Genomic DNA, 22,398 nt, shown 5'->3' on the forward strand with positions numbered 1-22,398 from the left:
TGCGAGTCGGGCTGCGAGGTTGCGGCTGCAAGGAAATGAAAGGACGATGCCTCGCAGCCGCGGATATCTCGGTCGGGACGAGTATTCTCAGGTACAGCTGAGCGAGTCGAGCATCTCGCTGTGAGCTGCACCGATAGCCCTCTGCTAGGCGGGGCGCGCGGACGGCGTGCAGAAGCTAGGAAGGAGACGCGGAAGCATCGCATCTCTTCTAGGTTGCCTCGGCGAACATACCATGAGCGAGAGTAGGTCACAGCTGAGGTACGTTACAACGAGAACGAAAGTGACTGCAGGAAAGGCACGACACAACAGGCGGGCACGAAAGCAAAGCGGCACATCCCTCCTCGCACCCTCTCACCTAGATCCTCTGGCCGCGCACGTTGAGGCCGAAGAGGCCCGCAAGATCGGCAACGGTGAGCTTGCCCATCTCTGTCGTGGAACGAGTCAGTAAGGATCAGGCATTGAAAGCGCGTGCATCGGATTTAGGGACGCACTCATGCCCGCGCCCTCGCCCGTCGCGGCGTCGGAAAGGTCCTGCTTCTTCTTCTGCATCTCGAGGATGCGTTGTTCAACCGTGTTCTCAATCGTGAGTCGGTGGACGAAGACGTCCTTCTCCTGGCCGATGCCTGCGAAAGCGGGAGGGTCAGCTGGTACGGGGCACAGAAAGGATCGGACATGACGCACGGTGCACGCGGTCGAAGGCCTGGCTCTCGACGGCGTTGCTCCAGGCAAGATCGAGAGAGATCACACGGTTGGCCCGCGTGAGCGTGCTATGGGCCTCGAACGTCAGCAAGTCATGGTCAGAGCGAGCATCGAGAAAGTGGCTCACAGGCCGACTCCGCCGCACTTGAGCGAGACTGCGTGGATGACACTGCTTCAGCATGGGGTGGCTGTCGATAGTTCGCAGACATAACGCACGAAGCATGACCTTGCACTTCTTCGACTTCTTGAGGACGCGGATCGAGTCTTCGCGCTCCGAAATCTTCATGTCGCCCTGATAGCGCGTCGTGCGGATGCCCTTCGTCGCGAGATAGCGGTCAAAGAGCTCGAGAGCCGACGTGAACGAGCTAATGACGATGATCTTGTCGTCGGGGGTCTCCTTGAACGAGCGCTCGATCTCGGTGAGTGCCCAGATCATCTTGGTGCTGGGCTCTTGCTGTGTTTACGCATCGCGTGTCAGCGATGCTTTGAACGAAACGGAAGGTACAGACGCACCTTGGCCATCCAGTCGAGCTCGAGTGCCGTCTTCTCCTTCTTCTTGCCCTTGCCCTTGTCCTTCTTGGAAGGTGCGGGCTCCTCCTCGGCCTCGCTCTGCTCGTCGTCCGAGTCCTGGACGATGGCGCGGTTCGGCTGCTTGGGCTTCCTCTTCTTGACCGAGTTCGCAAACGCGTCGTCGTCCTCATCGTCCGCAACGATGAACCCGCCGAGCGTGTCGTCGTCGTCGTCCTCGTCCATGTCGATGTCGAGGCCGGTGGCCGTGCAGATCTCCTCGTCAGTCGGCTCGAAGGCGTTCAGCGGGAACAGCTGCGATGGCAAAGAGGGTCAGTTCTGCTCGTCGCGAAGCAGAGGGTGCTAGCCTTACGTCCTTCGTGCCGAACGGCTGGCGGCAGCTGTTGGCGGAGCATCAAGTTCAGTCTCTTGTGCGGACCGGGAAAGGACAGCGGTGGGCGAACATAGGGCACGGGCGCTCATCCGCCTTGCACTTCTTGTCGGCGCCCTCCTCATCGTGGTCCGCCGCCAACGGTGCATTGAGCACGTCGACGATGCAGGCCGAGCAGAACATGTGCGTGCAACGCACGACCGAGCCGCCGCCATCGGTGTTGTTGTAGTCCTCTGCACCGATTGATCGTCAACCCTTGCTCTGGCTTGTATGTCCGAGAGACCACGCACCCATGCAAATCGAGCACTCATCAATGGCACTGGCGTCGTCGCCTTTGCGCTCGGCCTGGCAGCGCTCGACGGCAGCGTCGAGGCGCGCCTTGCGGATCTTCTTGACGAAGTCCGCGCCGACGTCCTTCTTGGCACGTGCGAGCTCGTCCTTGAGCTTGCCCTTCGCCTCCTCCTTGCGCGCGAGCGTCTCTTCCGCTGTTATTGGGAGGTGATGGTAAGCAGCAGTCGCTTGATAGCGAGCAAATGCGGAATGAAGGCTTACTGTCGGCGATGAGCGACGGGTGAAAGCACACCTGCCTAAGGCGCAGGAGCAGGACGAGAACCTGCACGTATGCAGACGGTCAGAGTGAATTAGCGGAAGCCATGTCTCCTGTCGTGAGGGCTCACGTGGGCGTAGCTGCAGAAGCACGAAGTCAGCGAGGTGCGCGAGTAGGGAGGCCGCAGTGAAGTCTACACACTTCTTCATGACGGTCCCGGCCTTCAGGAACTTGTCTACGCGCAGTCAGGAGTGTGAGCAGGTCCGTACTGCCAGCGAGCGGAAGAACAAGACGCACTGAACTTGGCCTGCGCCTTGGTCTCGACGAACGTGTCTGGCAACGGTTGAAGCGGTCAGAACAGCGACCACGCACAGAAGAGAAGCGAATAGCAGATTCACAGATCTCGCGCTCCTCCTCGGAGAAGGTCAGCTCGTGCAGCGCGATCTTCTTGGGCGGGAGCGAGATGAGCTCCTTCCCGTCGAGCTTCGAGTCCTTCTTGCGGCGCAGCATGCACTGTAGGAGATGTAACACGTGAGCGGTGAGGCAAGAGCGCGAGCGAAGCGGGAACCTGTAAACGCACGCTGCGGAGGATGGCCTGCGCCTTGCGTCCAGCGATATCGGGGTTCCGCTTCTCGAACCTGACGACTGCATGCAAAGAGGTTCAGCACAGAGCCTACAGCACGACGATGCTGAAGGAGGAAGAACCTTGCTCGCGATAGTAGCTCCAGTCATACCACCTGCGGCCGGAAGATCAGCATAGTTTCGCCCCCTCGCCAAACATTGCGAGCGCACGGCTTCAACTGCAGATACCTGAGGATACCGAATAGGTCGCTCAGGGAGTTCGTGACGGGGGTGCCCGTGAGCGCCCAGCGAAAGAGCGAGTCGATGCGGGTCACAGCACGCGAGATCTTGGTCGCGCGGTTGCGGATGTTCTCTGGGGCGATCAAGACGTCAGCCGCTGCTCGCGCTTATCTGCACAGTAGTGAGAGAAGGCTGCGTACGGGCCTCGTCGAGAATGACGCGGTAGAAGCTCATCTGGAACAGCGGGCCGGGCTCCTTGGTCTCGACGTATTCCTCCCACGCATCGGCCTCGTTGTTCTTCTTCGCCATCTTCTTGGCCTTCTTCTCCATCATCTCGTCGTCGTCGTAGTCGGCGATGAGCGTCGCGTAGGTCGTGAGGACGAAGTCGTAGCGCTTCAGGTGCTTGAGCTTGTATTTCCTGCGGTCCGGACCTGTGCAGCGCGGTGGCGTCAGCCACGGACAGCACCAGAGTCTCTTTTGTGGTGCGCACCGTGATAGGTGAGGACCGAGAGGTAGCCGGGCTCGACCTTTTCCTCGAGCTCGCTGCGCCACTGCTCGAGGAGGGCGAGCGGCGCGACGACGAGCGTCGTCTTCTCCTCCGGGTCGCGCGATTCGTTGAGCATGCACGTAGCGATGGCCTCAATCGTCTTGCCGAGACCCTGTGTTACGCGAGGAATGAGCGAAAGTCGCGAGTTGAGAAGGTCGACGCAGGACGCACCATCTCGTCGCCGAGGATGCCGCCGTAGTTCTTGCCAGCCTCCTGCTCCTTAGTCCACGCGCACGCGATGATCTGCGAAGGGACGGAAGAAGGCGGGTGAGTCGAGGGCCGAGTTTGGCCAGATGTCGCATCGTTCTCTCCGTTCGGCGGCCGACGAGAAGAACACGTACCTGATGCGGGAGGAGCTTGACGGTCATGTGCGGCACCTTGTCCGTGATGTTGGTCAAGCCGATGTTCTGGGCCGCGTTCAGTACGTTGAGGTTGCCCTCGAAGCCCTCGCCCTCAATCGCCTTTTTGACGAAGTGGTCAAAGTCCTCGGTGCGCAGGGGCGCGAGCTGCCCCCACATGCGGTCCTCGTCATCGCTACCATCGTCGGCGCCAGCGCGCGCGGCCGTGTTGAAAGTCGAGAGGGCGTCGAGCGTGGCACCCGTCAAGTCGCCTTTGCCAGCGAGTTCAGGGAACGCAACGCCACCGGCACCAGATGGGCCAGCAGCCGCACCGACGTCGAGCTTGACCCAGTCCGGGAACGCGATGGAGGCAGACTGCGGGTAGTCCTTGAAATGCTGCCTGACGGCAGGAGGCGCAGTCGCCGAGCACGTGAAGCCGTTCTTCGTGAGTGCAGCAGACGTTGCGGCGGCGCCAGTCGCATTGTTGGGCGTCGCAACGGCGGGCTTGAGCTGCGGTCTTGGGGCCTGCGGCTTAGGCTTGGGCGTGCCGATGGCGCCAGCGAGACCGGGAGGAGCAGCATCGCCGCGCTTCTTCAGCGCCTCGTACGGCGTCTTGACGGCGAGCAGACCCGCGTTCGCCTGATCGAACGACTTGTACCAGTCAGGGGTGCGCGGGAGGGGCTGAGCGTGCAGGTCGGCGATGACACTCTCCCACTGCTCCATCTGGCGTTTGAGTTTGAGGGAGTACGAGCGCTCGGCGGGCGTCAGCTGAGCAGGGCTTCTGAGCTGGGCGTCGTTCGGGCGGTCGGCGAGAACGCCCGTCGCCGCAGTGCACGCGCGAGCATCGTAGAGCTTCGGCTTCTTGTCCTGCACCGGCTCGTCGCCATCGTCGCTGAAAATGCCCGGAAGCGCCTTGCGAGGCTTGACGTCCTCCGAGACGCGTTTCCTCGGGACGAGAGCCGCGCTCGCGCCGTTCGCCTGCAGCCCCGAGCCGGACGCAAGAGGCGAGTAGGGCTGACCGGCGCGCTTCTTGACCTGCCCGAGGCGATCACGCAAGCCCTCGGCGTCGCTGGATGTGGCACTCGACGGCTGCGAGCCTGTACGAGGGGTCTTGGCCTTGGGAGTCTGTGAGCACAGCCTGGTGAGCAGGAAGCCTGGTAGAGTAGCGAACGCGCGAGCTGAAGAGCCTTACCCAAGAAGGCGGCGGGGCTTCCGACTTGATGAGCTGTCAGAGTATCGGCAGCGTCAGCGAGGTCTCGATTAGTCGAACGAGCGAAGGGCGCAGGCTCACCCTGACCTTGGCGATGCGAGCATCGCGCGAGGGCTTGTGCGCCGCGTCCTTCTCGATGTGGTCCTGTGTACGCCATCGAGATGTCAACGTAATGGTCTTGAGGCGTTACACGAGGATGTGAACGCACCCAGTACCTCTCGAGCCAGCCGAAGCCGCGCTTCACGCCGCCGTCCTGGTGGTACGGGTTGGGCTCGAGATTGATCTCCTTGAAGCAGTCATCCTCCATGCACACGATAGAGCTGCGCGCAACGGACCCGTAAAGTCAGCTTTCTTTCGGCGGGAAGCAGAACACGAGGCTCGAGCGGGAGGAAACAAGGACTCACCCGTAGCCCGTGCCAGGCATGCGGGTCGCGACAAAGTTGGTATCGTCCGGATAGCGCTTGAGGTGCACCTCGAGCTCGTCCTGGCATGCGAGAGCGTCGGGGTCCGTCTGCGGGTAGTGAACCCGACCACGGGAGGGTCAGTCCGGCACAAAGGCAGACACACGGGCATGCGTGGAGAGCGAGTCAGTGCTGGTCAGGCTCACCGTGTCGCCGTCAAAGGCCTTGAGCCAGAGCTCCTGGGCCGCGAGGGACGCCATAGCCGTGTTGCCGACCGATGAGGACCAAAGGCGGACGGACGATGGAGCGCTCGTTGGAGGCGACGGAAAGGCGCTGCAGGTCAAGAGCGAGAGTCCCGAGCCTTGCACGGCTCTCGCGAGCTCGTCGTCGAGGCGCAAGCGGGTCGCGGCGGGGTCAACAGACGACGCGTCGCGGTCTTCGCACGCGCCAAGTCGCGCCGAAATTGACATTCGCATCGCACCTTCGCCTTGCCTTCGCCACTTCTGCGCACACAATCGAAGCACTGCACGCCTTTGCACAGCCTTGCAACCGATATCTACGCGCCTCTGTGCTGCTGATCGACTCGCCTGCGCTTCCCCTCGTTGCGTTCTCTCTCTTCGCCCCGATACCAGGCTGTGCGCCTCCCTCGCCGCGCTCGACAGCGCATGCACGAAGTCAATTCTGCAGTCGTGTCATTGCGTAAAATGTCAAGAGAGGGAAGCAATGCTAATAGCGAAGAAGCGGGGAATGCAAAGGGAGGGGTAAAGGTATCTATCGCCGCGCACCACTCGCACCTTCCTCCTGCGAGCCAGGCTCCGTCACCGTCACCATCCTGAGCTGGCATCTGGGCAGATCGTGGACTACCGGGGTCCCAGACTCGCCGACTTTGCCTACCGACCGAGTGCACCACGGATCTGGATTAGGTACTTGTCCACGATATCCTTAGGCGTCTTGAAGACGACCAGTCCGAACAGAGCAATCCCATAGCCGACCGCCTGCGAGTCTCACGTCAATAAGGCTCTTCTGAAGCGCGTGGACCGCTCGTAACGGTGGACGCACCTGCAAGAAGCTGACGGTGGAGCCCATGATGATGACGGATCCGAGCACGAGCAAGATGTCCTTGATAACGCCCGAGAGCGTGAGGACCAGCGAGCTGGCGCAGCCAATGAGGAAGACGACGGCGACATTGAGAGCGAAGGCGGTCGTGGCGTTTCCGACCAGGATGGGCAGACCGACAACCTCGAAAGCGTCCTGGAACGGTGCCGAGCCCTCGAAGAAGGGAATGAGGCAGAGGTTGAGGCCGGCGCAGACCGGGGCAAACTGCGATGCGAGCGAGCGAGTCGTGTAAGCGGAAGACAAGAAATACAAATGGGGACCGTCGCTACACTCACGTAGTAGAGACTTGTCAACGGGCCCATCTTGAGTCCTTGTAGGAGCTTCTGGATGGATACGAGGCGAGCAGCCTCGAAGGCGATTCCGAGCGCTTGGCAGAGGAAACCGCTCAGGTCAAAGTCGATCTCGCCGTACGATGCGAGTGCAACTGAGCACGCAGAATGTCAGCCAGTCGTGCTTGTGCATTATTGCGGGAGCTTGCTCGAGAGAGCGGCCCACTCGCAGGGAACGGAAGATATCCTTACCACCACAGGAGATGGCGATGACGATGACGAACTTGCGTGGCTGCATCTGCTCGAGACCGAAGAGCACGGACATCCCGAGCACAGCCACCTGTCGAAGGAGAGCGGCGTCAGCTCGACGTGCGCGGCCACGCAGGAAGACGAGCCTAGCGAACCGAAGTGAACGCCTTGAGCCTGTGGTGACGAGTGCGTCAGCGGATCATCAAGCTATTCGTGCAGGGCAACAGCATACATCTGGATGAAGGAGACACTGAGCGTAAGGTAGGCAAAGTTGCTAAAGATGAGCGACCCGGAAAAGAGGGCGCCAATGGGCACGATCTGCGCATAGAAAGGACGCTTAGCCTCTAACCATGTTTGTTAGGGACGTTACCGTGTTCAAGTCCTTACGTTCTTCAGCCAGCGGTCCCAACTCATCTGGATCGTCGACAGGTCATCCAGCATGTGGGTGAATCGCCGGAGTAGGCGAGTGCCGATGGTTGCGTAGACCAAGTGCCTGAAGCACTGAGATGATCAGCCTGCGTTCCGGTCCGCTGATTAGCTCCGGGGCACGAGACGCACCAAGTTGTCAAAGCGATGGGGTAGTTGAACTGCATAGTTCGCAGGATGTAGGCGTTCTGCAGAATGACACTGGACGACAAGGCGATCCAGACCATGATGATATAGCCTGTTGTGCGTGGTGTGACATTTGACGGGAGTAGGGAGCCGAAAGGGAGGAGAGCGAAAGGGCGAAAGAAATGGGTCAGTTTTCATTCAGCAGAGACGCCGGGGTGTTCTTGTGGTTCAACATGATGTTGCATGTGCGCGTGGCGCCGTAAAGGACACCGTCAAACCTCCAGAACTCCGTCCGACGATTCGTGAGCAGTGTCCAAACGGCATTGAGCAACCGTGGTAAGACAGACGAGCTCCGGGTAGCAGCTTGCACGCCATGTGTGCCTCGTGATACTCCCGCAAAGGCGGAGGGTACGGAGTGCAGGGTGATGCGCGGTCATCACGTTCATCGAGTGCCAAGAGCTCGAAAAGTGGTCGGAAGGCGGCACTTCGAGGTGAATGAGCTCACCAGGCCAGATCTTTTTCAAGTCCTGCAGTGCGGATCCGGGCTGCTTCGCCGACGTTGCATTGACGGCGGTCGGAAGCTGGCCGTCACGCTCCTTGTTGAGCAAGCCCTGGTTGGCGTGCGGGTCCTCGCCACCTTGCGGATACATGGGCAGTTTCACGTCCGACTGAGCCGACATGCTGGGCTTTGCGTTGAGTACGCAAGGGAGCGAGGTGGAGGGAGGCTGGCAGGCGAAGGGCGGGTTGAGCGATGAGACTCAAGGCTGCGCCGTAGGCTTCGGAGTCCGACGCGCACTAGCACGAAGCTGCGGGAGTTGGCGCGCACGCAACGGTCGGACGTAGCGGGTGCAAGACAAGAAGTGCAGCAAGCCAGTGAACGAGGCAGACGTGTCGTCAATGATGCTTGCGCTCCAGGTGCTTGCGGCGGCTGGCGAGAAATGGGCGGGACTACGAATCCGGAAGGTCAACACGAAGTTCTCGGCCCTGCCACCAAAAAAATCGGCCGGCAAGTCGAATCCACTTGATTGCTGGACGAAAGGCAACAAGATGGCCAGCATACGATGGCCATGAGAATCTACGCACGCCAATAGCTCATCACTTGCATGTCGCGCGGAAGCGAAGAACCGATCTATCCGTCCGGAACTCGCCATGACCCAGGAGTTGCGGAGCCGCTAGATGCAGAATGTGATAGCCGATCAGCAGAACAACCAATCGCTTGAACCGACAAGGCTCGGTGGCGAGTAGGCGCAGGAAAGATGAAAATGCGGCAACCTCGGCTGCGGCGACTTGTCGAGGCGATCACGGAACAGCAGGGCCGCAGCCAAGGTGCTCCACAGGAGCGTGCACGCCTCATTCGCAGCACAGGCCGAGTCAGACAGCCGAGCGAGGTGCCGCCCAGGCGCGAGCAAGAGCTGCGAGACAATTGAATCAGGAGCACGAGAAGCGGAAGCGCCGTCCTTGCTTCCGACGAAACTGCGCGACCGCACATTGAGCGGGTACAGTACTGCAGAAGGCGGTCTGCTCGCTACGCTCAGTGCACACAAGGGTCTCGTGCTCCGCCGAAGCCCCCCTTGCTCAAGATGGCCTCTCTCGTCCACCTCGTCGGTCTCGCAGAGTCGCATGCGGACGACGAGTCAGCTTCCGGTGACGCAGACGAGTCCCTCACTGCTCACGAAAGCTCGTTTGGCCCCGACAGCGGGTACTCAAAGCTGGGAGCGTACGTCTCGGCTCTCATACCTGATGACCGGTACCGACGTCGAGCTGATGGATGCTCGATTTCCCGCCTTTATCGGGCTTCCCAGCAAGATCTCATGCCTCGCGTGCCGTGCTGCCAAAGTGGAGACGACCCTGTCACTTGTCGGTTCTGCAGCATGTTGACCTCGCCTCCTCCGTCTGCAGCGCAAGTGCTTGACGAGCGGCACTGATGCGGTCTGCAGACGCTGCTCGACACAGAGCTTGATATGCGAGTATCAGCGGCACAGGAGGGGACGGAAGAAGAAGCACGACAAGCCCGCTGCATCAGCGTCGCCCGCGCCTTCGGCAGCCGCAACGGCCCAGCCACCCCTCACCACCGAGCCGTGCGCCCTGCAACCTCACATGGAGCTTCCGACCGCGTCGACCTCGGCCGTCACGCTCGATGGAAGTGCGCCGCTGCGACACAGCATCCAATTCTCGCACATTGTCCCAACCGGCGATTCATCGCGTTCGTGCTGGCCTTCACGCCCGGCGAAATCGCCCAGCTCACCACATACTGCACCTGTAGCATACTTGCCTGGACAGCATTCCGCTCCGCTTCTGGGCCCGGACGGCACCCATGCTCCCCTTTTGCATGGCGATTGTCCGGACCCCGTACAGGCCGGCATCTTGTCAGAGCTGGACGCACACGAGCTCTTTGACTAGTACGTATTACTCTCTCTCTGCTGCCCTAAGGGGCGGTTGCGCTTACGACGATGCGGTCACGCCAAAGCTACTTCCGCCACCTGAATCTCGTCGTCGCTGTACTGGATCCCCACTTGCACACCGCCGCGACGTGTCGCGACCGGTCACGGCTCCTATTCACCGCTGTCTTGACTGTTACGGCCAAGCTCCTTCGTCCCGCAGCATACAATGCGTGCAGCATTCTCGGGAACAAGCTCGTTGGACAGGCCGTCGAGTTTGGCTTCTGCTCGGTCGAAGTCGTGCAAGCCCTCATCCTTCTTGCGCACCACAAAAAGCCGGACGATGCAACGAGCTGGCGGCGCGTCGGCTACGCCATTCGCATGGCGCAGGAGTTGCGCTTGAATGTCCGCGCGACGCGACCTCTCCCTCCCGACGAGACCAAGGCACGCTGGCAACTCAACCAGGAAAGATGCTGGCTCAGTGCGTGCTTTCTCTCTCGTCTCAACGTATGACGGCGCTGACGCCCTACTTCGAGGCAGACCTGATAATCGCCGACTACCATCTCGCTATCCACCATTCTTTGCCGCGCATGATAGCCGAGGAGGGCGTCAACGAGCCTGCCGACTGGGTTCTCGAGCACGAGCATCTGCCCTGTGCTGGCGAGTCGCTGCTTGCCCCGTGGATCACGTTCAGCCGTATCTGTCGCTTGTACTCGGACATGTTGAACGGCATGAACGGCGATCCTGCCAACATGCGATCCCTTCGCTGGCTCGAGCAGCGATGGAAAAGGTGGAAGGAGAAGTGGCTCGACAAGCAACGTGAGCGTTGTTTTCGCTTCCGCTGCGCTAGGCATCGCTGATCGCCGCTGTCCTGCAGCACTCTCGTTTGTTCCTCCTCAGCAATCGACGCTTCGCCTCTTCTCCGCCTACTTCGCGTTCCACCTCGCCGAGTACAAACTCCTCTTCGCTTCAAGGCACGCACAGCGGCCCGGCACACCCGAAAATCAGTATTTCGATTTGGAGGAGTCGTCCGACTTGTCGCTGGCCTTTGCCGAATGCGTCGATACGTCGCTGGCGCTCGCTGCAGTCTTCCAAAAGGACTTTGTCCGGCCCGGCTTTGTCCCCTTCTGCGTCAACCTCACCTGGGTAGCTCTCGCAGTCGTGACGGTATGGCTCGTGAAGGTCCGCTGTCCATCTTCCCTTTTTGTCGAGACGCCGAGGAGCCGGGCCTCCCTCCGTTTGCTGACCCAAACGCGATCCTCGTCAGAACATGGGAGCGATGCCCCAGTTAGATCGCGACTGCGTTATCCGGGCTCTTCAAGACATTCAGGCTTCGACAAAAAAGGCGTCCGTCACACCGGACGACATGTCGGGATACATGCATCGCCTTGTCACTCATCTCCTCGGCAGCATTTCGCCCGCATGGCATCTCACGGCGCTTGCTGCGCCAACTCCTGTGCCGGCTTCCCCTCTTCCACGGCCGACGCAACCTGCGCCGCAGCCGCATTCGGCGCATCTTGCGCAGTACCAGCATCCCAATGCCGTCTTGAGCGCGACGTCAGATGGGAGCGTCGGTTGGCCGTTCGTCAGCTCGCAGCAGCTTATTCAAGAGGGCTTATACGCGAACCCTCCGCCGCCGTTGCTCGGACAAGTGCTCATGAATGGCCAAACAATCGACTCGGATGCATCCATAGCCGTGCCATGCAGCGGACCCCCGCATGCGCTGCCTACACAAGACGACGCGCTCTTCCCGACGGCCGACGATGACATTTGGGTGCGGAATCTTGAGCTTCCGGGTGCCTCCCTCGTGCTAGACTGATTTCGAAGTTCCGCAGCGCCTACTCTTCCCGGCCGCCGACACCGCCGCCTTCGCTGTGTAGATCCTGCCGTAACGCAACGAGGCTTCCGATCCTGTTTGTAGCTGCAACGATCCGTCCAAAGATGCTGAAGCGTGTCGATGGGATTGCGAAGAACGTGAGAGATGAAGGAGGCGGGTGTACAACGACGCATGGGTCGACCATGTTTGCTACGGACAGTGAGATGCGGGAACGACACGTGAAGACTAAGCGGGGACGTCTCCTTGCTCCTCCTTCAACCGAGAGCCTCAGGCGGCGAGCGCCTCGACCTCCTCGATGAACTCCCGTGCGAGCTCGTCAAGCTCCTGTACGGCGTGCGAGCGGTCCCAATCGCTCTTGGCGCGCCAGATCGTATCGAAGCAGGCTGCGCGCAGCTGCTCGAGCTGATCGACGTTCAGCGATCCCGTCTTGTCGACGAGGAACGCCTCTAGCGCCGAGACGGCCGCGGCAGGGACGACGAAGGGAGGAGGCGGCGGCGGAGTCGGCTCGGGAGTGGGCGAGCGCTCCTCTTCCTCGTCCACCTGCGCTTGCGCCGTAGACTCGCTTGCGCCGGCCATCGCCACATCTTGACTCGCGGACCCGGCTATGCTCGGCGGCGCTGACCCGTTGACGACCGGGGTTGGAGTCGCATCGCGCGAGTCAGGGGCCAAGGTGCCCGCAGCGCTCAGCGCCTTCTTAGCTGCAGCGAGAGCATCTGCAGGCTGTGCAGCGTTGGCGAAAGGGTTGTCGGCAGGCTGCGGTGGTGCGATGAGACCGCTCAGGAAGGAAGGAGCGGTGCCATTGGCGGGACCTGGCTGAGCGATGGCGTCGGCGGGTGTACCACCGACGGGCATGGGAGGAGGAACAGGAGCGGGGAAGCCGTTTGCGGCGGGGTGATCGGCAGCCGGGAGTGGCGCTGAATCGGTCGAGGCGGGTGGCGCAGGCGAGAAGTGCCTCGCGAATCCGGCGAGGGAGGAAGAGGCTGTCGGGTTGAGAATGTCGGCGAAAGCGGAGGAAGCGCCGGCTGCGACATGGCCAGTCGAGCCGTTGACACCGCTGGTCGACGCGACTGCCTGACCATTCGGTAGTTCGGTCGCGGTAGCGGCGCTGTTCGAGCCGAAGGGATCGGGTCCTTCGGCCCCAAGTCGCTGCCGCTTTGCCGCGCCGTGCTCGCCGTCGATCTCGACGCCCTCCATGTCGCCTGCTCCTTGAACACCCTCCTCGTTCTCTTCCAAGCCCTCCCTCGCGCGCTTGAGGTTCCGCTCAGCCTGCACAGCGTCGCCGCCGTCGATGGCCTCTCCAGCCGCGTCGATCCCCTCCTCGCCGTCTTCCTCCTCGTGCGCGCGCGTTCCATACCGCGGGCGGTGCGCTCCTCCGGCCTCGGCGGCCGCCTCGGCCGCCGCCAAAGCGCCCTCCTCGCCCGGCAGTTCCCCCTCGCGGCCCTTGCGGCGCGAGCGGCGGCGCGGGTCGGCCTTGTCCTTCTCCCGCATGCGCTCGGCGACCTTTTCGCACTCGGCGCGGAAGGCGGCGTCGAACGTCTGGTCGAGCATGACCTTGACGTGGTTGACCATCTGACCCGCGCGAATCGGCGCCTCGGCGTCGTTCTCCATAATCTTGTTGACCTCGGCGTTCGCCTGGATGCGCTGGATGTCGACGAGGAAGTCGTCCGGCGTGTAGTAGAAACCCTTGTACAAATCCGACGCCATCGTGTCGAGGTCGACGTTATGGTACGGCTGCGTGCCGAGGCCGGTCACCGTTTCGCCCCGCTTGAGCTGCTCGCGACGCCACTCGAGGTCGTCGTTCTGCCAGTCGCGGTACAGCGAGCGCTGGAAGCGCTTGTAGCGCTTCTTGAGCTCGGCGAGGACGGGCCCGAAGCGGAACTTGAGGTACTCGAGAAGGCGCAAGTCGTTCTGCTCCTGCTGCGCGATCTCGGCGGCCGTCGGCGCGCGAGGAGGAGGAGGCGGAGCGATAGGCAACTTCTCGAGCTTGCGCTTGCGCCGCGGCATGGCGCCAGGGTACTCGCTTGGCGGGCGGTTGATGGCGGCGATGAGCTCGGCGAAGAAGTGCTTGCGCTGGTCCTGCAAACGAGCAAGCTGTCAGAGCCCGCCACCGCGACGATGGGGCTGAGAGCGCACCTGGTCGGGCTTGCCCATGATGACACGGTTGCCCTTGACGAAGCCAAACCAGGACCGCACGTCAGGCGGAATCTCGGAGAAGTGCCCGTCGACGACAGCGAGGAGGAGGATCGGGTCGGACGGGTCGAGACCGTCGAGGAGCCCCTTAATCGTTGCGCGCACCGTCTCGCCGACGCTGGTGCACCACGTCTCGAGCGACGGGATGAACAGAATCGACGGCTTGTGCCGCTTGGCCTCGACGAAGAGCTGCACACACGCAGCCTCCATCGTACGCGTCGAGTCCGAGACAAGCGTCGCGAGATCAAGCGTCTGGACGTGGAAGCCTTCGAGGTGCTGAAGGACAGCCGCGGCGACGTAGGACTGACCCATGCCGGGCTCGCCGCAGATGATCATGCGAGGCCGGAAGACGCGCAGCGTCTCGAAAGCTACATGTGCGCAGTTATCAGCATCGAGTCAGCGAAGATAAGCTCAGGAAACGTCGTACCCTGCAGCATCTTCTCCTTCTCGAACCCGCCGCCCTCGTCGACGTACTCGGCCTCTTCAAGCACGTTGACGCGCTTCGTTTCAGGAAGGACCTTGCTCAGCGCGGCCTTGGCGTGGTCGAGCGAGTTGCTGAGGAGCGGGGCGAGCTGAGCGGGCAGAGGGGCGGCAGACGAGGAAGTGGAGCGGGCGGTCGAAGGGATGAGGGCTGTGGTCTCATCGCGTCAGTGTGGCCGTGCAGGTAGGGGCCGGAATGGAGCGCACTCTTCTGCGAGACGGCAAAGTCGCGCGCAGTGACCGAAATCGACTCCGGCTTGATGAGGAGGCGGTCGTTCGTCTTGTAGATCTGCGGATATGTGCGCTGAACGGCATTGAGCGCCGCTTCCGTGCACAGTGCCTACGACCAATAGCTGGGTCAGCGTGTTGAGCGGTGCGCCATCAGTCGCGACGGGGCATACCCGCAAGTCGGCACCTCCGTAGCCCTTCGTCAGCTTGGCGAGCTCGTCCTTGAATTCGTCCTCGAGGGGAGGATTCCACCCGCCCGTGTGGATGTCGAGAATCTTGCGGCGCGCCTCGGCGTTCGGGAGCGGGAAGTAGAACTCGCGGTCGAACCTGCCCGGGCGGCGCAGCGCCGGGTCGATCGCGTCGGGCCGGTTCGTTGCGCCGATGACGATGACCTGGCCGCGCCCGTCCATGCCGTCCATGAGTGCGAGGAGCGTTGAAACGATCGAGGCGTGGATCTGCTCCTGCTTGCTGCTGCGCACGGGGGCGAGACCTGCGGGTGGTCGCAAGCGCGAGTGAGCACGCAACGGGCAACAGCTATGCACTTTCTGTACGCACCATCGATCTCGTCGAAGAAGATGATGCTGGGCTGGCAGGCGCGAGCCTCGTCGAAGAGCAGCCGCAGCTGCCTCTCGGCCTCGCCAACCCACTTCGACAAGCAGTCGGCACCCTTGCGCATGAAGAACGCTGTCAATCGGAGAGCGTGAGCAACGGTCGGCACGAGTGTGCGAGGGTGGAAGGAGAACGCACAGATCTTGCGGCCCTCGGTGCTGCAGCTCGCTGCGAGCGCACGCGCAAGGAGCGTCTTGCCCGTTCCGGGCGGTCCGTGGAACAGGACACCGCGCGGCGGGGTGATGGAGAAGCGCTCGAAGACCTCCGGGTACAGGAGCGGGAGCGAGACCATCTCCTTGAGCTGCTGGATGTGCGACCCGAGCCCGCCGACCGAGTCGAACGAGATGGACGTTGGCACGCCGAGCGGGTCCGTGTCTGCCAGCGCGGCCGCGTTGTTGACCTTGCCGAGGTTTGACGGCGCGCCAGAGCCGAAGTCGAGCCCGCCGCCGGAGAGCATGCCGCCCGTCATACCGGCTGCGCCTGGCCCCGTGAAGAGCGCGGCCTTGCGCGGGCTGTTCATGTTGGGCATGTCGTCGTCCGACTACAAGAGCGAAAATGTCAGTGACGCAGGCAGAGGCATGAAGGGCGAATGAGAACGCACCGAGTCGGACGGCTGACCACCCTCAGGGTACAGTGCCGCCCACTGTGCGCCCGTCATGTTGGCCGGCAGACCCGCGAACGGGTTGCCGTCCTCGTCGGTGCGGCGCTGCTTGCCCTTGCCCTTGGTGTCCTTGCTGCTGCCGGCGCCGTTGCCCTCGAGCGCGAGCGGGACATAGTAGTTGACACGCGGCTTGTTCCGCAGCCGGCGCCCCGAGCTCTGGTTCTCGCGCGCGAGCGAGTCGTCGTCGTCGTCGTCGCCGCCGAGGTCGAGCATGTCCTCGTCCGTGTCGACCTCGGTCGACTCGCCGTCCTCGTACGACTGGTCCGCCTTGCGGCTGTTGCGCGTCGTGCGCGCCTTGGACTTGCTCGGCTGCGTCAGCGAGCTGCGATCGCGCGTGCGACGCAGCTGCATCTGCTGGTCCCTGACGCGGCGGCTGCGCTCGCGGCCGCGCGTCGAGCGCGAGCCGTAGTCACCGTCCTCGACCTCGTAGTCCTCGTCTGCATCGATCCCTTCGCCGTGATAGTCGCCTCCGCTGCGTCCGCGCCGCAGGCTCCTCCGCGTGCCAACGGGCTTGACGTCCTCCTCTTCGGCCGACTCGCCGTAGAACTGGGGCCGGCGCGTCTGCCGCCCAGACGAAGTCGTCGTCAGCACGCGGCGCGCCTCGTGCTGGTAGAAGTCGTCTTCCTCGTCCTCACTGTCGCGCACGACAGCTGCGCGACGGCGCGGGCGCAGGCCGTGCCCGCCGACGTGCTCCTCGTCTTCTTCGTGCGCGGCTCCCTCAGCGTACGACGCCTCGCCGCCGTACTGCGGCTGCTGCTCGCCGCCATAGACGCCTGCAGGGGCCCCCTCGGGGTCGTCCTCACCCGCAGCGTCGAGGTCCGCCTCGCCCGCAGCGTCCTCATCGTCGTCTGCGGCGGGCGCTGCCGCCTCGGGCGCCGACCCGAGCTTGAAGCGGATCTTTGGGATAGGCTGCTGCTGCAGCGGCTCTTCATGCACAGGAGCAGCGCCGTGAGCGGGCATGGCGTCTTCGTGCTCGAAAGACGCGTCGGGATCGTCGCCGTGGTGGTGCGCCGCGCCTGCGTCGTCGACGAAGTCGTCGTCGTCGTCCTCGACGGCGTAGCTCCTGCGCGCGGCGGCTGCACGCCTCGATGGACGGGAAGAAGACGCGTGCTGCACAGGCTGCGGGCTGTACTCTGCGTCGCTGTCGTCCTCCGCGGCGTCGGCGTAGGACGCGGCGGGGCGGGCGCGACGCGGGCGGGCGCCGGCTGACATCTCGCGTTGACCTTCTGCAGCGGTGCGCTGTGCGCGGTGCGCGTCTTGGCCGGGCTCGGCGGGCTGCGCGGGCAGCGGCGGGAGGGCGGGGAGGGCCCCGAGGGAGGGAGCAAAGGCGAGGCTGGGCGCGGGAGTCGGCGCAGGCGGGAGCGGGGGCAGGTGGGCGAGGTGCGGCAGGCCAGACACGGGCATGCGACTCGCGGCAGGAGCGAGCGTGAGCGGGGAGCGCCGCCGTAGTCGCAAGAGTAAGCGGCGCGCGCACCAAACGTAAGCGCGACTAGTCTCGGCGCGCGCGCCAGATCCAGTCTACCCGCCTCGCCCCCCCGCGGCAGCGCTCAGGTCGCCCATCGTCGTCGCGCGCAGGACGAGAAGCCTCGCGCCGCCACGCCGTACGACCCAGCGCGGGCACGCTCGTCTGCAGGTCGGGAGCAGCGCACATGGAAGCCACCCCTCTCCCCCTCGAGTTTTGTGTGTTTACTTGCAATGGCATCAGAACCTACTGAAACGCAGAGCGCTCGACACGGCAAAGCGCACAGAGCGAGTCGAGGAAGCGCCGTCTCGCTCGGCGGCGACGAGACGAGCAGGCGGGGGATCGCTCTCGCACGCGCGCCTCACCGCTGCGAACCGCTCGTGAGAGCTGTTTGCTGTGCCAGAGACTCTGTACGAGGCTGCACACCAACCGCCCGCCCCGCCTGCTTCGTTTCGCGCGACTCCGGGGGACCCGTCGGCGGCCATGTCGGGGTGGGGAGACTACGTCGAGGGCGACGGCTCGCGCCGCATAGAGACGCAAGGGTGGGAGGAGGGCGCAGTATACGAGGCAGGGCACGCAGAGGTGCGCACCGCTTTCGCTCTGGCGACCACAGCGACCATTGACACCCCGTTGTCCCTCCCTCCCGCGCTCGCTTGCTGCCGGGCAGGAGTCGCAGGCGCCCATCTTTGCGCTCGGCCAGGTCCAGTTCACCCTGCCCTCGGCCCTCTTCTCCCTCGCCTGCGCCAGCAACATCCTCGTCCTCGCCTGCACCGGCAAGCGTCCCTCGTCGGCCTCGTCGTCTCCCGCCTCTTCCCCCGCTGCTGTTCCGCAGGTCATCCGCATAGACCTCGACCGACCTACAGAGGTCGACACGATCGACATCCCGCTCACCGCACCCGCTCCGCACGGCCGCGGCAACACTCCCGCTCCTTCCGCTCCGTCGCTCCACAAGGTCCATGTCGACCCTTCCGGCCGACACGCCGTCGTCTCTGCCTCGTCCGGCGACAACTTCTACATCTACCTCGGCGCGCTCCCCTCGGGCCTCCCCGCGGCCGCGTCCACCCGACGCGCCAAGCCCCTCTCGCGCCTGAAGGGCGCAATCATCAACGCCGTCGCGTGGTCCCCCGCTCCCTCGTCGTCGTCCTTCTCGACGGGCGAGATCCTCCTCGGCACCTCGACCGGCCAGCTCCTCGCGACGGCGCTGCTCGACCCCGCGCTCGATAGCTCGGCCGGCGGGTTCTCGCTCCCTGTCCCTGGGCGTGCGCAGGGGTCGCCAGAGCGCTACGTCAAGCAGCTGTTCACGCTGCCCGAGCGTCAGAGCGTCGTAGGCTTGCGATACGAGGTGTGGAGCAAGCGCGCTGCGGTCGTCGCCGCGACAACCACGCGGGTGTACCAGTTTGTGGGACCGGCAGCGGGCAAGGGGGAGGATGGCGAACTGCTCGAGGCGGTCCTGCATCCGTACTCGACGGGTGATGTGCGGCCGAGTGCGTGATGTCCTCTGCCTCGGAGGTTCGGGTGCTCGACCTGACTCCCCGTCTGCACAGAAACGCTCGAGCTTCCCGGTGACCCGCCCCGGTCAGAGCTGCACTTCTTCGCGCACCTTCGCTCTGACAATAAGGGCCTGTCCTTACCCAAGAGCCTCGCGTGGCTCACCGGTACGCGCAGAATCCTGTCTCGTCACACTCGACGAGTCCTGACCCAGATTCTCGCAGGCCCCGGCATCTACCACGGCCAGCTCGCCTTCCCTCCCTCCTCGGCCGACTTACAGCTAGGCGACGGCATCATCGACGCCGCGTCGCTCATCCCCTACCCGACAGACCCCCCTTCCCTCTTCCCGCCGAACGAGGAGCACGCCCCACCCATCAGCATGGCCCTCACCGAGTGGCACTTTGTCCTTCTGTACGATGACAAGATTTGTGCTGTTGACCTCTTGACAGACAAGGTCGTCTACCACGAGCTGCTCGACCTTGTGCGTCTCCCCCGCATGGCCGTCTCACGCCCGCTCGCGCTGACCTCCTCCGCTTGCCCAGCCGTCCGGCTCCCGACCCGTGCGACTTTCGACCGACCCGATGCGCAAGACGCTCTGGATGCACACGGAGCAGAGCATCTACGAGCTCGTCGTGCGCGACGAGGACCGCGACGTGTGGAAGGTCTACCTCGCGAGGGGCCAGTGGGAGAACGCGCGCAAGCATGCAAAGGTGCGTGCGCGTGATCGGCGGACCTGGTGCGGGATTGGTGAAGCTGACCCGCTCCTCGTGATATTCGCCCGCTCACAGACGCAGCGCCAGCGCGACGCCGTCCTTGCCGCCGAAGCCGACTCGTACTTCGCCGCCGGGCGGTATATCCAGTCGGCGCAGGCCTACGCTCAGTCGAGCAAGGGCTTCGAGGAGGTCGTGTTGCGATTCGTTGAGAAGGACGAGCGAGACGCCCTCCGCTACTTCCTCGTTGCCAAGCTCGAGCGGCTCAAGCGGACGGTGCGTGGGCTCCCAATCCTCTCTCAGCATGTCTCGGTATGGACTTCATACTGATAAGAGGAAGGAAACCTCTCGCAGGACCTCACACAGCGCATGATGCTTGCCACCTGGCTCGTCGAGATCTTCCTTGCCAAGATTAACGAGCTGGAGGACCTTGCCGCCGCTGAGCGCACTTCCGGCGATGCCGATAACTTCCACGCCGAACGCGCCATCGTCGAGGACGACATGCGGCAGTTCCTCGCGACGTACAAAGTTCGTGTGCTGGCCTCTCGCGCGCACTCGCGCCCTCACTCATGCTAGACTCCGCGCACAGGACAATCTCGACCAACGCACCGTCTTTGAGCTGCTCAGCCGACATGGTCGCGATGAGCTCACGTTGTTCTATGCGTCAACTATTGGCGATCACGAGCGGATCATCCAGCATCACGTTGCGCAAGAGGAATGGTCGAAAGCGCTGCAAGCTCTGGCCAAACAGGTGCGCGCATCTCCCCTCTGTTCTCCGAGCGCCATCGACTGAATGTGCGGTCGTGCAGGAATCTCTCGAGCTTTACTACCGCTTCGCCGCGGTCCTGGTTCGCCACGCACCGAAGGAAGCGGTCGACGCCTTTCTCCGCCAGCCGCGCCTCGATGTCCGCCGCCTCATCCCTGCCCTGACATCGCCTCGGGCGCGCGCCAGCACCGCCACACCGCGCACTGCCGAGCACCTCATCCGGTATCTCGAGCACTGCGTTCTGCAGCAGGGCAACACGGACTCGGCCGTGCACAACACGCTCATCACCCTCTACGCGACGTCGACTGCGCCGGCCGATTCACCGGCCGACGAGAGCGCCTTCCTGCGGTTCCTCGAAATTGCGCCCTCGGACCCGCACACGAACGACCCGTACTACGACCTCGACTATGCGCTGCGCGTGTGCCGCGCGCACGGGCGCGTGCAGGCATGCGTGCGCATCTACTCGCGCATGGGCATGCACGAATCGAGCGTCGACCTCGCGCTCGAGCACGACGACGTCGAGCTGGCCAAGCTCGGCGCGGACCGGCCCGAGGATGACGAGCTCCTCAGGAAGAAGCTGTGGCTCAAGATTGCCAAGCACGTCGTCGGCAAGAAGCACGACATCAAGACGTGCGTCTTGCTCGTCGTCCGCCCGCATGCGACTGTTGCTGATCCGGCTCGTTCTCTATCGCTCGCAGCGCCATGCAGTTCCTCGAGTCGACGAACCTGCTCAAGATCGAGGACATACTGCCCTTCTTCCCCGACTTTGTCGTCATCGACGACTTTAAGGAGGAGATCTGCTCCGCGCTCGAGGACTATTCGGCGCACATCGAGCGGCTCAAGGAGGACATGAACGAGGCGACGCGAAGTGCCGAAGCCATCAAGGCCGACATTGCCGACCTCGACAACCGCTTTGTCGTCGTCGACGCGGGCGAGAAGTGCGGCAGCTGCCGGCAGCAGCTGCTCACCCGGCAATTCTACGTGTTCCCGTGCCAGCACTGCTTCCACGCCGACTGTCTCATCCAGGAGGTGCGTTAGACAGTTTCAGCGGTCGCGAATACGCGCTTAATGCTTCTATCGCCCGCAGGTCACTAAGACGCTCACACCCACGCAACTGCGGCGCATGCTCGACCTGCAGGCGCAGCTCGCCCCTTCTTCGACATCCGCAGCAGCCGCATCCGCCGCACGACAGCACCGTGGCCGTCAGCTGCTCGACGACACGTCGGCACAAGGGCTCAAGCTCGCCGCTGCGTCTGTGCAGGCCGTCGACCAGCTGCGCAAGCTCGTCCTTCCCGACGCGCTCCTCTCCGCTATCGGCGGAGCAATTCCCATACCCGGCGCGCCAAAGGTCCGAGGCTTCCCCTCGATCGGCGTCGGGAGCCTTGGTTTCGGCAGTGCGAACGGGAACGGACATCCGCGGAGACGGATCGACGAGCAGGCGGGCGAGACGGCGCCGACGGCGCGCGAGACGGCCGAGTCGCGCGAGAAGCAGGCGCTGAGGAGGCAGCTCGACGACTTGATCGCGAGCTCGTGCGTTCTGTGCGAAGGGGCGATCGCGGCAGTGGACCGCGGGTTCGTAGAAGACGGCGAGGACATGTGAAACGTGGGTCTTCTCGTTCTGACGTAGACAGCACTACAGCAGTGTGGCGGAGACGGGCGCACTGCAGGGAGCATTGCGAGAGAAGGTGGCGTGGCGCAGCCGACCTTCATGTCACTTCGTTGTGACCGGCTTCAAGCGCAACCACCCTATGCTGACAACGGCCTACCTGCCTGTGCAACAGATTGAGACGCATGACCCAGCGACGCACACATCAGCCCGCATTTCTCCGTCGGCTACGAGTCTGGTTGTCTCTGGAAGACACGCCGCCGCAGAGCGCTCCTCACGCCATCTGCATCCTCTGATGCGGTGTTAAAGCTGCCTGAGGCACCAGCTAGCGGTGACAGTGCAGCCTGCGCTTCTGT

General features: G+C 63.4%; 5 protein-coding genes across 5 annotated transcripts; 2 read left to right on the forward strand and 3 right to left on the reverse strand.

Moving 5' to 3' along the window:
• Window positions 1-355: 355 nt before the first annotated feature.
• Window positions 356-5,701, reverse strand: JCM10292_004604 (uncharacterized protein; the record flags this gene model as incomplete). Its single annotated transcript, XM_076645939.1, has 26 exons — window positions 356-426; window positions 492-623; window positions 682-767; window positions 827-854; window positions 916-1,153; window positions 1,213-1,521; window positions 1,580-1,607; window positions 1,671-1,830; window positions 1,888-2,082; window positions 2,150-2,210; window positions 2,275-2,284; window positions 2,346-2,379; window positions 2,442-2,477; window positions 2,543-2,657; window positions 2,725-2,789; window positions 2,850-2,881; window positions 2,937-3,078; window positions 3,146-3,376; window positions 3,436-3,604; window positions 3,664-3,735; window positions 3,834-4,955; window positions 5,023-5,055; window positions 5,122-5,184; window positions 5,249-5,360; window positions 5,445-5,551; window positions 5,648-5,701. 26 exons carry the CDS (start codon window positions 5,699-5,701, stop codon window positions 356-358), a joined length of 3,705 nt encoding a protein of 1,234 aa, XP_076508809.1.
• A 630-nt stretch (window positions 5,702-6,331) lies between these two features.
• On the reverse strand, window positions 6,332-8,307 carry JCM10292_004605 (uncharacterized protein; the record flags this gene model as incomplete). Its single annotated transcript, XM_076645940.1, has 9 exons — window positions 6,332-6,436; window positions 6,501-6,761; window positions 6,833-6,981; window positions 7,079-7,166; window positions 7,231-7,249; window positions 7,308-7,393; window positions 7,463-7,568; window positions 7,634-7,739; window positions 8,133-8,307. The coding sequence occupies 9 exons, from the start codon at window positions 8,305-8,307 to the stop codon at window positions 6,332-6,334; spliced, it is 1,095 nt and encodes a 364-aa protein (XP_076508810.1).
• A 1,084-nt stretch (window positions 8,308-9,391) lies between these two features.
• On the forward strand, window positions 9,392-11,885 carry JCM10292_004606 (uncharacterized protein; the record flags this gene model as incomplete). Its single annotated transcript, XM_076645941.1, has 8 exons — window positions 9,392-9,463; window positions 9,527-9,830; window positions 9,891-10,026; window positions 10,095-10,486; window positions 10,546-10,824; window positions 10,883-11,187; window positions 11,273-11,779; window positions 11,841-11,885. 8 exons carry the CDS (start codon window positions 9,392-9,394, stop codon window positions 11,883-11,885), a joined length of 2,040 nt encoding a protein of 679 aa, XP_076508811.1.
• A 224-nt stretch (window positions 11,886-12,109) lies between these two features.
• YTA7 (chromatin segregase YTA7) lies at window positions 12,110-17,414 on the reverse strand (the record flags this gene model as incomplete). Its single annotated transcript, XM_076645942.1, has 8 exons — window positions 12,110-13,918; window positions 13,976-14,400; window positions 14,460-14,663; window positions 14,720-14,852; window positions 14,914-15,230; window positions 15,296-15,424; window positions 15,488-15,890; window positions 15,951-17,414. The coding sequence occupies 8 exons, from the start codon at window positions 17,412-17,414 to the stop codon at window positions 12,110-12,112; spliced, it is 4,884 nt and encodes a 1,627-aa protein (XP_076508812.1).
• A 541-nt stretch (window positions 17,415-17,955) lies between these two features.
• PEP3 (tethering complex subunit PEP3) lies at window positions 17,956-22,036 on the forward strand (the record flags this gene model as incomplete). The annotated part of the gene is made up of 11 exons (XM_076645943.1): window positions 17,956-18,054; window positions 18,140-18,956; window positions 19,017-19,127; window positions 19,185-19,441; window positions 19,503-19,670; window positions 19,749-19,946; window positions 20,025-20,198; window positions 20,260-20,421; window positions 20,480-21,066; window positions 21,135-21,465; window positions 21,524-22,036. 11 exons carry the CDS (start codon window positions 17,956-17,958, stop codon window positions 22,034-22,036), a joined length of 3,417 nt encoding a protein of 1,138 aa, XP_076508813.1.
• Between the last annotated feature and the right edge of the window lie 362 nt (window positions 22,037-22,398).

Source organism: Rhodotorula paludigena (genome assembly GCF_050403205.1).
Source record: "Rhodotorula paludigena JCM10292 DNA, Rt_paludigena_JCM10292v1_ctg2, whole genome shotgun sequence".
NCBI classification, from domain to species: Eukaryota; Fungi; Basidiomycota; class Microbotryomycetes; order Sporidiobolales; family Sporidiobolaceae; genus Rhodotorula; species Rhodotorula paludigena.